General features: G+C 42.1%; 1 protein-coding gene and 2 non-coding genes across 3 annotated transcripts in view; 2 read left to right on the forward strand and 1 right to left on the reverse strand.

Moving 5' to 3' along the window:
* The window catches only part of LOC109472680, an 18,709-nt gene extending 5,007 nt beyond the window's left edge, over positions 1 to 13,702 (reverse strand). Inside the window, exons 1-3 of the mRNA XM_019772525.1 lie at positions 13,435 to 13,702; positions 6,827 to 6,953; positions 3,013 to 3,130 (exon numbers count right to left, since the gene is read on the reverse strand). Coding sequence (XP_019628084.1) covers positions 3,013 to 3,130; positions 6,827 to 6,953; positions 13,435 to 13,618 — 429 coding nt within the window. The 5' untranslated portion in view covers positions 13,619 to 13,702. The remainder of the gene's footprint in view (positions 1 to 3,012; positions 3,131 to 6,826; positions 6,954 to 13,434) is intronic.
* Trnad-guc lies at positions 5,476 to 5,547 on the forward strand. Its single transcript has one exon. It is a non-coding gene; the product is annotated as a tRNA-Asp (tRNA).
* Positions 6,284 to 6,355, forward strand: Trnad-guc. Its single transcript has one exon. It is a non-coding gene; the product is annotated as a tRNA-Asp (tRNA).

The raw sequence follows: 13,702 nt of genomic DNA on the forward strand, positions 1-13,702 counted from the left end.
CCAGTATGCTTTGCGCGGAGCGCGGTCTCTTTCCCAGGGCAGCCAAATACAAACACGAATACGCTGTTATTCGCTGCAGTCCCGCCGTGCCCAGAACGTAATTTTATATTATACCGGACGCTGTGGAAGGAAAACATTTCCAACACGGTTCCAACCGCACCAAGGCACGATTTTCAACCGGCTGTTTTTGTAAGTTAGAATGGGGAGGGGGGCCGGGGGCGTTTCTAAGTACTTAGACTACGTTTCTAAGTACTTAGACTAAGTTAGAGTAGTTTTTTCGTGTTTATAAATTATGTTGTGGACAGAGTCCGACGGACTGTTGTTGGTTTGTTGTAACCCCAAAACGTACTGCTCCATTGGTTTTGGAACTACTTGTATTTGTTTTGAGTGGCGGACAGACTATATTTTCCGACATAAATTCCCAACTATTTTCCACTGACACAGTTTCTCCAAATTGTTACATAACTGTTTGGCCCTGGGGAACTTTCGGTGGAGAGGCAGCCCCATTCACAGTTTAACCACAACAATTCAGACGAAAAAACCTAACCGTTACTAAACTTAGAGTAAAAGTAGAAACACTCCCCTCCACATTCTAATTATGCGCAAGGCAAAACATGTCATATCATATTCATAACAATGCAACAGACAGCATATAGGATGATACATTTGGGGAAGGTAGGATACCGGTAGTTCACAACAATTTGAGAAGTGAGAAAGAGCAGGGTGGAAATGAATAAGAAAAGCCAAGGAAAGGTGAGACAATCTGTGCACATTAATGAATGAATTACAATGAGCTCTATGCATAAGCAACAAAATGTGGGCTACGAAAAGTGTAAAAAGTTTGGGTCAGCAGAAGCTGCAACTTTAGAATGCAATGGGTAAGATCGCGCCAAACAGTTATGTAACAATTTGGAGAAACTGTGTCAGTGGAAAATAGTTGGGAATTTATGTCGGAAAATATACGTCTGTCCGCCACTCAAAACAAACACAAGTAGTTCCAAAACCAATGGAGCAGTAAGCTTTGGGGTTACAACAAACCAACAACAGTCCGTCGGACTCTGTCCACAACATAATTAATAAACACGAAAAAACTACTCTAACTTAGTCTAAGTACTTAGAAACGCCCCCGGCCCCCCTCCCCATTCTAACTTACAAAAACAGCCGGTTGAAAATCGTGCCTTGGTGCGGTTGGAACCGTGTTGGAAATGTTTTCCTTCCACAGCGTCCGGTATAATATAAAATTACGTTCTGGGCACGGCGGGACTGCAGCGAATAACAGCGTATTCGTGTTTGTATTTGACTGCCCTGGGAAAGAGACCGCGCTCCGCGCAAAGCATACTGGGAAGAGCCAACCATAGTATCCTGGGGACGAGTCGATGAACGATGAAAATTTGAGTGTTGAAGGGTGAAAAAAAGTTTTGAACGATGAAAATTTGAGTTTTGAAGGGTGAAAATTTGAGTTTTGAAGGGTGAAAAAAAGTTTTGAACGATGAAAATTGGGTTTTGAAGGGTGAAAATTTGAGTTTTGAAGGGTGAAAATTGGGTTTTGAAGGGTGAAAATGGGTTTTGAACGGTGAAAACTGACCCGATGAAGCCTTGTTGAAGTTGTACCTTTGGTCTTTCGTACATTTGAACCGTTCCCCGTGCCCTTAAGGCACAGACAGTCGGCCGGCTGATAACAGTCGTACAGACCGCTCAGGTGTACAGGTGGGAACAATGGGTACATCTCCGGGCCTTTAATCTCACGCCGCCAGGTGCGGAGGCTTCAAATTAGTCCTACATTCTGCGGTGCCTTACAACTTGTTAGCCTCTACCGGGCTTCGGGCTGGTTACTAGTATATAAAGCTACATGTACCAGGCTTCGGGCTAGAAAGAGTAGACGTTGGCCAAACAGTACTAGTACTCTTTAGCTAGCCTCTACCAGACTTCGGGAGGCGACTGGAAAGAGTAGAAATCGGTCAAATAGAGAGTACAGTTTGCCGCATGTTATCTCTCTATTTGACCGATTTCTACTATTTCCAGCCGCCTCCCGAAGCCTGGTAGAGGCTGCTCTTTAGCTATTCTCAAAGCGGAGGTTTAGGTTTATATTTTTGCACTGGCTTCTTTTTTTATGCCAGCCAAATGTTAACTGTCTGGTAAATGGATACAGCCTGGCCGATACTGTCATGCAGCCACCGAAAGGTCTGCTTGAAGATTACTCTAGCGGACCAACTCCCAGGCATGTTATCTGTCTATTTGGCCAATTTCTACTCTTTCCGACCGCTTCCTGAAGTCTGGTAGAGGGTAACAAGTCGTGGCGTGAGCTAGGAGAAAGGGCCTTTGTGTGGTTGGGTGGGGTGTAACCGTATTGTTGGGCGGGGAGGTTACACATGTACATAACACTTAAACATGAATGTCATGAATTGCTGGCATCGTTGGAATGTTTTTATTTAATACCTGACAACCCCACAATTTTATCTTCATCTATGCATTGTAGGTCGCGTATAAACAGGGAAACTTTTGTTAATATTTAGAGGCTGTTTTGAAATTGAGCACAGTGTTTTTTATCTCTCAGTTTTGTTTTCAATGCATGAAATGAAATGGTGTTACTGGGTCATGTTGTGCTAGGTGTTAAAAATATGTCTTAGATATGCTAACCTGGTATAACACGTTTTTATATGTTTTAAATATTTCTTAAAACACGTTTTTTAATTTCAACGGTACCAACTACCCCCCCCCCCCAAAAAAAAGAAATCTCGATACAACAAGCACACTATGATTGACTAATCTCCAAGCAGATCCTAGGGTGGCAAAAGACAGTATCAAATTGGTCAGGCTGTATCCATTGGCCAGAGAGGGTCCAATACGCCACTCAACGTATAAGCCTTTTCGCAAAAAAAAATGCCGGCGCGAAATGCATGATGACCCTCACTGGCTAATGCGATGGATACTGCCTGGCCAATTTGATACTGTCTTTTGCCACCCTAGCATCTGCTTGGAGAGTAATGATTGACAGCGATGTCAGACGTGTACCTGAGGCGTTTCCTTGGTAACCAGGACGAGCACGTTGTCTCCACAGCCGGAGGAGAACCACCTCTCCCGAAGGTACCGCGCGAAGTTGTTCGCCACCAGATCCACGTGTTCAGCAGCTCTGTGGGGGGAAACATACATTCAGCATACATACATTCTGTATACATGTACATACATATTGTGGTATCTATCTGCGCATCTATGTATAGCCGGTATATATATATGTGTGTGTGTGTGTGTGTGTGTGTGTGTGTGTGTGTGTGTGTGTGTGTGTGTGTGTGTGTTTTCGAATGAACCCTGGAAGATCAGCCTGTCTGTTAGGCTAATTTCTACAGTTTGCCTCTCTTTAGAAAGCTGTGCTCCTTCATCTAACCAACTTCCCGGTGGTATTTGGCCAATAGTCTCATTCATTCATACTGCCGCTTCTGAAGCCTGGTAGAGACAATAGTACAATCGCCCTTCAGCGTAACACATGCACCAGCTCCAATGATCTTGCTATATCAAATGGACTTGTCCCAATTCTAACAGACGTCGTATAGTAGCTTCAGCTTTGTAATGTTAACTTAAGAACAAACTATTTTGTATATTTATATATACAATATACATTTGTGTGGGAAAAACTCCAAGCGGATGCAAGGGTCATTTCTTTTCATCTACATGTATTTTATACATCTTTCAACCGTCGTATTTTTTAAACAAGGGGATTTGAAAACAATCCTTGGACAAAAGAAATTATTTTGGAAGGGCGACCAAAATAGTCCCATTTCGTGACAGGTACGTTTTAGGCCATTGTTGGGCGGTGAGCACTTTTGGCGCGTCCCATCCGGTAGTGACAATGGCACACAGTCCTCCACATAACATACAATCAACGACTATAACAACATACGGCTATTCGTAAACGCAATTTCCTGTCAAAGTCCTATAAACTGACAATACATCCTTGTGTCGTAACTGTTTTCTTTCAAATAACAGCATTATATATACATTTTCCATTGTACAAAAAAGCGAGAAGAAGTTGATCTCTCTATATCAGCTCAGTGACTAGAACACTTTGTATTAGCCTAGTATAGTACCCTTGTATGTGCCTTGTATGTATGTATGTCTAAGTCAAGTAGTGCATCTTTTGTCTCCACTTTTCTATATATGTTTGTTATGTGTCTGTTACATCTTGACCTGTACCCAGCCCGTCGTGGCATGAATGTACAATAAAGGTATTTCAATTATAGTGGATATGTATGTTGTTCATTCATGCTCTGGTCCAATTGCAAATACGCTAGACTTCTGTGTTCATGATAAGGTTTTAATATGAAAGCGACTCTCTTATCTTGTATGTATGGAGTATGGGTGTATCTATGGGTGTGTTATTGTTATTATAATGTCTGTATTGTGACCACTGATATGACTGTACAGTTGACAAACAGTTTGGGCGGAGAATAGAGAAACGGGAACCAAGACCGACATTCCGTTGTGGCTTGATCCGAGTATTCTCTGTTGAACACGATGGGATCAAACAAACAAATTTAAAGAGCTCGAGCTTCTTAGCAACCTAATGATCACTTTCACAGACTCCGAATTTCTAACCCCGTTTCCGCTCTTTCTTAGGAAACAATCTTTTAAAGGCAAGTTTCAAAACTGGTATAAAATCTAATAACCCTTTAGGAATCGATAAAAATTGAACATTAACTTAATTGGTGAAAGTTCTTATGATGCAATATCAGTTTTATATGTACATGTAAAACTTTGTTCTTTCATGCAATATCATGTCAACTTCTAGCTTTCAAATAAACTGATAATTTACCCAGGACCACATCGTTTTTCTACGTGTCCGACGGGACAGGGTATAATTTGAATGCTCATTTCGTGTCAATTTAAGTTGTAGTCACAAAACAACGTTGTCTTGACTTTTGTCTGGGACTTTCTTGAACTCTGTTGTCGAATTTATCAGAGTTATATAATATGCAGCTGGGTACGTTTTTGATCTGTCTAAAAAGGGAAATATTCAGACGGACAAGGTTTTTAAAGATCCGGACGCTTTGCCCCATGGATAGTCCTTAAATGTACAGCAGTATTCCCACCGTATAATTTGATAATCTCAGGGCGGCGGCCTCACTTTTTCGGCTTCAGGAAATGACGACACAAGGGTGTGATTGACAAACGAAAGAATTCGAAACCTTCTGCAAACATGAATTGAAGGATTTGGCATCGCTGGGAAGTGGGAACGGCAAATTTCTGAGATTTTTACACGACTCGAAAATCTCGTAAAGACTACAATTAGTATTTCATTCAGCTAAAGCTACCACCGCCCCTTCCTCCGATAATACCTTTTAACAGCATATTTTAACGGTATTTTGTGTTGACCACAGAGCAATTCAGGTAAGGTTGCCTGCGAGTCTGATGTCAGAGTGTGTTGTGTATATATGTTTGCGTTTCTAAATAAACCATTCTACTACTACTCGATAAGTCAAATCCGTGTTAGTATAGTGGTGAGTATCCCCGCCTGTCACGCGGGAGACCGGGGTTCGATTCCCCGACACGGAGAGCAAAATTTTATTGCCCTTTAATTTCCACTGTTCCATTTCACCCCATGTATAACATAATGCACAAGAAAAGCAGAATTTTCAGAGGGTTGCAGCCAGTTAAAAGCCCTGCACTCGACGGATATTTAGTCGGTATTTGGATTCATTTTACAACTATAACGTTACATTGTCTACATTTTCGCGGAGAGCAGGGTTTTTCATTGCCCCACTGTCTGGTTTTCCCATTTTCGCCATGTTAAAAAGATTTAAAAGATTCTGAAGAGTTGTCTTTACTCAAAGACCTGAAGCTCCTTGCTTCACTGTAACAAAATGTAAGGACGGGGCACGCTGATAATCATCATAATTCTTGAGAACAGCAACTTCCTGAACGACCTGTTATCAACATTTTTCGCGATCTTTAGAAATCTTGTGAAGACTGTAATTACTTTTTTTAGGCTAAAGCTCCCACTTCCCTTCTCTAGACAAGCCAAAATCCGTGTTAGTATAGTGAGTGGTGAGTAGAAATTCAGTTTTTGTAGGCTGAAAATATTGTGTGTATAAGTTAAATAATACGTAACCACCTGCATAATCAATAGGGATATATTTTTGTGAGCTAATTGTGGATCCCAAGAAAGTCAAAGTAAAACCATCATCATCATCATCGGTCGGCTGCAACGCCGATGCTGCATATCCTATATATATATATATGGACACTATTAGATACCGAGCTAATATTTGTTGACCGAATTACAAGCCAATCCGTGTTAGTATAGTGGTGAGTATCCCCGCCTGTCACGCGGGAGACCGGGGTTCGATTCCCCGACACGGAGAGCAATATTTTTGGTCCAATTCTGCTTCTTTTTTTCCCAAATTACCAACAAATCACAAATGTTATCACAAATCTTATTCCTCCCATAACACAATCATCATTCGCTTACTAAGATCTGATGCCTTTTACAGGAACTCTTTCATGGCTTCTGAAAGACTATGCATTTAGGTTTTTTTCTGTATTATTTGTATGTCCCTAGAGTTTTGTATTATTTTGATGATGTACTGTGCTTTATGTTATTTCTACCTGAAATTAATAAAGAATGAATTAATTACGAGTACCTAGATATCTAAGAAACTTACGCTTAAGAAACTTATTGAAACTGAAACTGGCTTGGAGGGACATGAACTCATCTCTGTGATGTATGACAAACAGTTTTGGCGAGCTAACTTTGTATGCTCCACCTCTATTATGGAGGATGAATGATGATGATGATGATGAGATATCTAACCGAAATCTTGACGAAACTCACCCGTTATAGGACATCTTGTCCATGACGGCGACGGCGACCTTGTACCCGTGGTTACTGGCGTCACATGAGCTGCACAGACAGCGAGTACCGCTGTTCAGTTCCTCTAGTCTACTGTGCACGTCTGAAACTGTTAAAATAAAAGTGGACTGTTAATCAATCAATCAATAAATAAATCAATTGGTGGATGGGTAGATGAACCAATCATATTGACAGATCTCCAAGATCTTAGCCTCTACCAGGCTTCTGAGGCGGATAGAAAGAGTAGAAAATTGACTAAATAGATAAAATGATCAGGGATGCCAGGAGAGTTAGTCCACTGAAGGAGGTACAGTTTGGCGCACTCTGTATTCCTTTAGTAGCGGACTTACTCCCCTGGCGTGTTATCTGTCTATTTGGTCAATTTCTACTCTTTACAGCCGCCTCCCGAAGCCCGATAGAGGCTACCTGGTCCGTGTCCACCCCACTCCAGACATCTGATTCGTAACGCAAACAAAGCCAAACAACTCCTTTGTACAAGCGGTACAGACGATTTGCATACCGCATCACATTGTGATATGTTTCATTACAGACTAGGAATACGGGCGGAAAATCAGAACAATATGCTAGTACATTTTTCTTCACCAATGGCGTGAAGTTTAAAGTATGCTTTAGCACAAAAGCCCTGGTTGTATGTATCTACTAGTATGCCGTGGTATTCAGCTAAAATCAACACACATATTGTCGGTTGGTTTGTTTAAGAGTGTCGAAGTTCTTTACGTATAAACTGAAACGCTATCTTCCCTTCCGATATTTTGTGTTCTTCGCATGAAACTTATATAAACACAGTGACATCGGCCCTATTGTCGGTAAAGCTGATACTAGTATTCGTTACGTACAAACTGGAATTCTATCTTCCCTTCCGATATTTTGTGTTCTTCGCACAAAACTTATTAACACAGTGACATCGGCCCTATTGTCGGTAAAGCTGATACTAGTATTCGTTACGTACAAACTGGAATTCTATCTTCCCTTCCGATATTTTGTGTTTTTCGCGCAAAACGTATAAACACGTAGGTCCTATTGTCGGTAAAGCTGATATACGTTACGTATAAACTGGAATTCTATCTTCCCTTCCGATATTTTGTGTTCTTCGCACAGAACTTATAAAAACACAGTGCCATCGGCCCTATTGTCGGTAAAGCTGACTATGTATACGTTACGTACAAACTGGAATTCTATCTTCCCTTCCGATATTTTGTGTTACTCGCACAAAAGTTATAAACACAGTGATATCGGTCCTATTATGGGTAAAGCTGATATACGTTACCGTATGATACAAACTGGAATTCTATCTTCCCTTCCGACATTTTGTGCTCTACAGTCTACGCACAAAACTTATATAAACACAGTGCCATCGGTCCTATTGTCGGTATAGCTGACATATGTACAAACGTTAGTCAGACATCTGATCTCTACTAACAGAGTCATTACGGAAGCGGCGTTTGTTTGACATTGTTCTAGATATCCGGTATATACTGCCGTGACCTATAGAACACCTGTTACACTTGCTGAACGTGCGAGGGGGGGGGTGCTAGGTGCTAATCTCCAAGCAGATCTTTTGATGGCTGCAATACAGTATCAACTTGGCACGACAGCATTGTTAACATAGCCTCTACCAGGCTTCAGGAGGCGGCTGGAAAGGGTAGAAATTCTCCAAAATAGAGAGATAACATTCCAGGGGAGTTGGTCCACCAGAGTCCATTTTGCTGCACCCGTGGGTCGCAAAAATGTACCCTGTCTGACCAACTAACTCCCCTGGTATACTATTGCCTTTATTTTGGCCAATTTCTACTATCTTTCCAGCGATCCACGGTGCCTGGAAGAGGCTATCGTTGACAGGCCAATACGCCACCCGAAGTACTGGCTGTCGAAAAATAAAGATACCAGTAGAAAAAGAAAGCCCGGTAGAAAAAAACATAAAAACGTTCAAAAAATACTAAAGTAGCCGAAACCAAAACCTCTGCTTGGAGATAAGGTGGAGCTTAGTAGGATATCGTGTCTTTTCTTTTACAGTTTTAGCAACTTTCAAGTGTATCGAACCATTTAAGGGAAGTATATTTTGTTCGTCCAGTTTCACCAGTTTCTTTTGTGACATTTTAGCAACCAAAGCAGTCGGGTGGAGTCTTAAATTGACACCGATTTGTGTCGCATTTAGAAGTAGATCATTTAAAAGTATGGCGGTAGAAATAAACGCCCATGTATGTTTGTTCTGTGTAGGCGTGAGACACAACTGAGTAGGTTAAAAATTGCTGTACAAATATTACATTCTGTAAGACTGTGAGAGAGGCTTTGTCTGTGTAAGGTGCCAGACTGCCGCCCACTACTGACTAGTCCTTATCGAAGTTGTCAGGTGTGGTGGCATGTCTGGGCATGTTCGAGTGGGGTTGAAAGGGGTCAAGCTCCTAACAGTCCTCTAGTCCTCCCACATTGACTGTACCTAGCCTCTACCAGGCCTTTCTACGGGAATACGGATCGTAGAATTCGGCAAAAAAGAGAGTAAAATTGGCCAAGGGAGCCCGGCCGCGGGAGGTAGTTTCTTTCCCTCGGAAGCGGCCAATGAAACCTACAAGGCGGCCAAACTCCCCTGGCAAATATTCTCCTATATATAGCCAGCGTAGTTAGTCTGGTAGAGACTAGACAGAAGCCTCTACCAGTCATACTTCAAAAGCTGTTGGAAAGAATAGAAATTGGCCAAATAGACAGAGATAGATAGCATGTGGAGCGGCGCAAACGACTAGTAGTACTCCTTTTTAAAGTAATAGCGGACCAACTTAACTCCCCTGGCATATTAGATGGTGAGCGGGTCGCAAATTGGAGCTTCTATGGCCCTGGATCTTCTCTGGTATACTATCCCTTTATTTCGGCCAATTTCTACTATTTTTCCAGCGATCCGCGGAGCCTGGTAGAGGCTAGCCTGCGCCTATTGACCCTGCTTTAAAACGCTCGCTACCCGGTGAACTAACAACGGAAAAACTTTCAATCTCCTCTTTTCTTTCAAAAGTTTGTTGTGTCTTCGTTTTGAGCACCTTGGGTGACTTTGAACTTAAGTGCAGGAAGCATGGCTGCTGGTTAAAACGGTACTTAACCAAGGAGTATTTCCCGTACTTCATACCAACACTCAACACTGAAGGGCACCGCGGCGACACGAATCGTAAGGAATTGATTATTTATTATTTATACTACAGTTTCCGTTTGGCTACTATTTGGCTGCTAACGATTTGCTTTGCGTCTAGACTCAAAGAACAGTTCAGAGATACACCTAGTAACAAAATAACATCATGTGGGGTCGTGTGGCGTAGCGGCAGAGTGCTCGACTCGGAACCAAGAGGTCCCGGGTTCGAGTCCTGACATGCCACCGATCTTGTGCCCTTAGGAAAGGCACTTTACACGACTTTCCTCACTTCGCTCCGGTGAAAATGAGTACTAGTATTGTATTGTCCCCTGTGTTGGTGGCGGCATTAATATAAGTTGAAAAAAAACTTGAGTGTGCCGTCACCACTTCTTTTGATGTTGGAATATAAAAAAATCACTTGATCACGACTTCTGTGTCGGGGGGGGGGGCGATGAAGCAGTTTACAACAAGAATTCCGATTTTTAAGCACAGATGAAATTAAAAACTTGCATCAAATGTTCAATAGAGTTGAGGCTACTTGTTTTAAGATCGTGTCAAGGCGAACACTTGAGCAATGCGATACCAAATCACTTCTTATCTTTTGAGCATACCTGAATTACTATAAACACGTTAAACGTTTCTAATAGGGATGTTTACAAAGAGTTTCACCTTCAGAACAAATAACTGTAAACTGCAAACTAAGTGAGGTCTCTCGCGTTCCGATTTGACGTTGCTTTCCTGCTATTCAATTTCTTGACTTTTTTGTTGCGAAACACTCCAGAAAGAAATTTGAGCGGTCGTTCTGACACAGCTTATGTTTTGATTTTGAATGCCCTGCCTATTCCTGTTGCTCACAGGTTACAGTTTCTCTTTCCGGACTCAGACAATAGCTGAAAACACAACTTCCAAACCCTGAGTTTTCATCAGAAAGAGTCAGGAAGTCTTCAGTATGAATTTCGTTCCTGACGGTTGGGAGAACACAGAATGGTGTGACCACACTTCCCCACCCCAGGGACGCACGATCGGATGCCAACTTCCGTACGACTTTTTTTGGTGTGACGTACTTGTCTTGGCAGGGGATCTGTGATAGACTGTCAACATGATCTCTGCCAGACTTTTCTGTCCGATCAAAAACAGGATCTACAACCAGATTGGGCTATGTTTTGCTCTTTCCACATTTTTAGCATCCGCCGCAATGTTTGAATCAATAGAACACAGTTTAGTTTTTGTTTTTAACATATTATGAGCAATAGGACGGTAGGGTTTTCTACGTTGATCATGAACTTCACGGAGACGCTTTTTCTACCAATTATTTTGTAAGTAGTACTGGGTATATCTAGCCTGGATGCCAGACTGTTTCCGGGGCCTGAGCAATAGGGGCAAGGTCTAACTGTAGGAGAGTCTGTTGGCCCTTGAGCCGTAGCCTCTACCAGGCTTCGGGAGGCGGTAGAAAGAGTAGAAATTGGCCAAATAGAGAGATAACATGCCGCGATGAAGTTGGTCCGCTAGAGAGTACATTTCGCCGCACCCTACTCTTTCCAGCCGGCTCCAGACGCCTGGTAGAGGCTACTGGAGCCGAGGAGCTGGCCTGTGTAGGACATAGAAACAGTCTGGAATCCAGGCTAAATATATACTAGTGCCGCAGTTGGCCCCGACCCATTGTAACCCGGGGGCTGATGTAATGTGGCGCGGACAGATGGTTGTGGTATCAGCGGTCCCAGGACGGAACATGTTCGGTCATGTTTCGGACGTTTTTGTGTGGGAAACTATCGTCTGTGTGTGGGCATTCTTGTGTAGGCTCTGTTTTCCGCCGCAGGAAAGAACGGAAAGATAGGCAGACGGGTAGGAAGGTAGGTAGGGTAGGTAGGTGGGTGGCAAGTAATCTCCAAGCAGATGTTAGAGATTACTGGAAACAATGGCAAAGTTGTAAGTCTAACAGTCGATCAAGAGTAGTCTAATTGGGCTAAAGGCAATTTAAGGGTGGAAAAAGAAAAGATATTTTAGCTGGCCGGAGGAAATCTGTCTGATGTTGTGTTTTTTTGCAATTTCTTAGCATATTTTTGGCATTATTTCATACTTAAATCGTTTGAAATAGCCCCCCAAAACAAGGCGAAGCTACCGTAGGTGAGGAGTCTCTATAAGTTGTGGTACCACCAATAAATAGCTAGAACCAGTCTACAAAGCAAAAGTTTTCCATCAGCGACATCGCATTTCTGCCTCACAGATATCAATATGCTATGGGATTTGATTAATTCAACTCACTACATTAAAAATGACTAGAAAATTAGATTTACTTAGTAACTGCACTTCTACTGCCCTGAAATCGTTTTGGGTGCCCTTAAGAGGGATCATGTAGTTCTTTGGGGGTAACAAAACCTTCTAGTTTGGCCAGTAGCTACGATTTAGCCACTAGAAGATCTGTTAAGAGATAAGGTAGGAGGACATTGGACCTCTTGAGCTCGACAAGTCTCAACATGCACTGAAGAAATATTTCTGTCATTCTCGGTCTTCTCTGTATCTGTCACGAATTAAAATCTTAGCCTGGCACCCAGCCTTGTACAGTTTTGATCCCTTGTAGGAAAAGAGTGGCCGTTGCTGCAAGCAGACCAAGGCTGGATACTAGGCTATTAAAACACCATCTACTTCAATAAATTACAGTGGAGTTCTTGTAGTGGTGTTTGTCTTTCTTAAAAAGAAACACTATTCTAAAATATAGTTTTTTCTCTTGTGTGTGTGTATGCTCAGACAGCTAGCCAAACTATTTATACAGTCCTATCACTGTTGACACAATTTTAGTTTTTTCCAGAGCACGGTAACTTTTGTCCTGGCGACAAACTGAAAATTCACGCACTGCCGACAAAGAAAGGCCCTGGTGTTTGCCTGCTAAGTATAGCCCGGGGCCTCTCCCGACCACTCCAGTAGTACAAACATTATGACGCAAGATAAAAGCTCTGCCGAGTTACAGAGGAACACACATTTCTGACAACCAGACCCGTAACTACAGAGGGGACTGTTAAATACAACCGGGCTATAAAAACGGGGCGTTACATTTTCAACCATTACAACACCTGAACAAGTGTTGTTGCCATTTCAACTGATAGCTAAAAGGAATTTAAAAACCGGATAATTTTGGGATTTTAACACACAGGCCTCTCGGTAATAGTTCAAAACATTTTTCACTAAATAGCACGAAAGAATGTTTGAAATATGTTGAGCATGCATATGGGAGTGTGCGAGATAATTGCTCTACGAATACCTTAAGTATGACTGAATATTATTTAACAATAGTGACATTCAATGGGATATGTTATACTAGTTATAGACATAATATCAATAGCGGAAGTGTAAAATCGATCTTATAATCAATTGTTCAACTACTAGTTGTCGGGTTGAAACTTGGAAATCGTTAGGTCAGAAGATAGATCAAATAATTTGTATGGAGAAAAACAGAACTCACCTTGTTCCTCTGATAGAACTTGATCCGGATCACAGATCCAGGACGGAATCCCGTCCAGCCCGCATTCCAGTAGATCCTGCTGTGGATCAGGATAGCTGTATTTCTTCCATTCTTTCCCGTGAGCACACAGAAACACGAGTGAGAAGCTGACCAAAACTTGGCGGATTAGAGCTGTGGGCAACATTTTTGAGTGAGAGAAGAAGTGTTGAGAAGGTACAACGCGTTAAACTATTAGAAGTAAAATGTTTAACTCCCGAGTAGAGTTCGC

The sequence above is a fragment of the Branchiostoma belcheri genome, unplaced genomic scaffold, assembly GCF_001625305.1.
Source record: "Branchiostoma belcheri isolate BF01 breed outbred unplaced genomic scaffold, Haploidv18h27 scaffold28, whole genome shotgun sequence".
Classification (NCBI taxonomy): domain Eukaryota; kingdom Metazoa; phylum Chordata; class Leptocardii; order Amphioxiformes; family Branchiostomatidae; genus Branchiostoma; species Branchiostoma belcheri.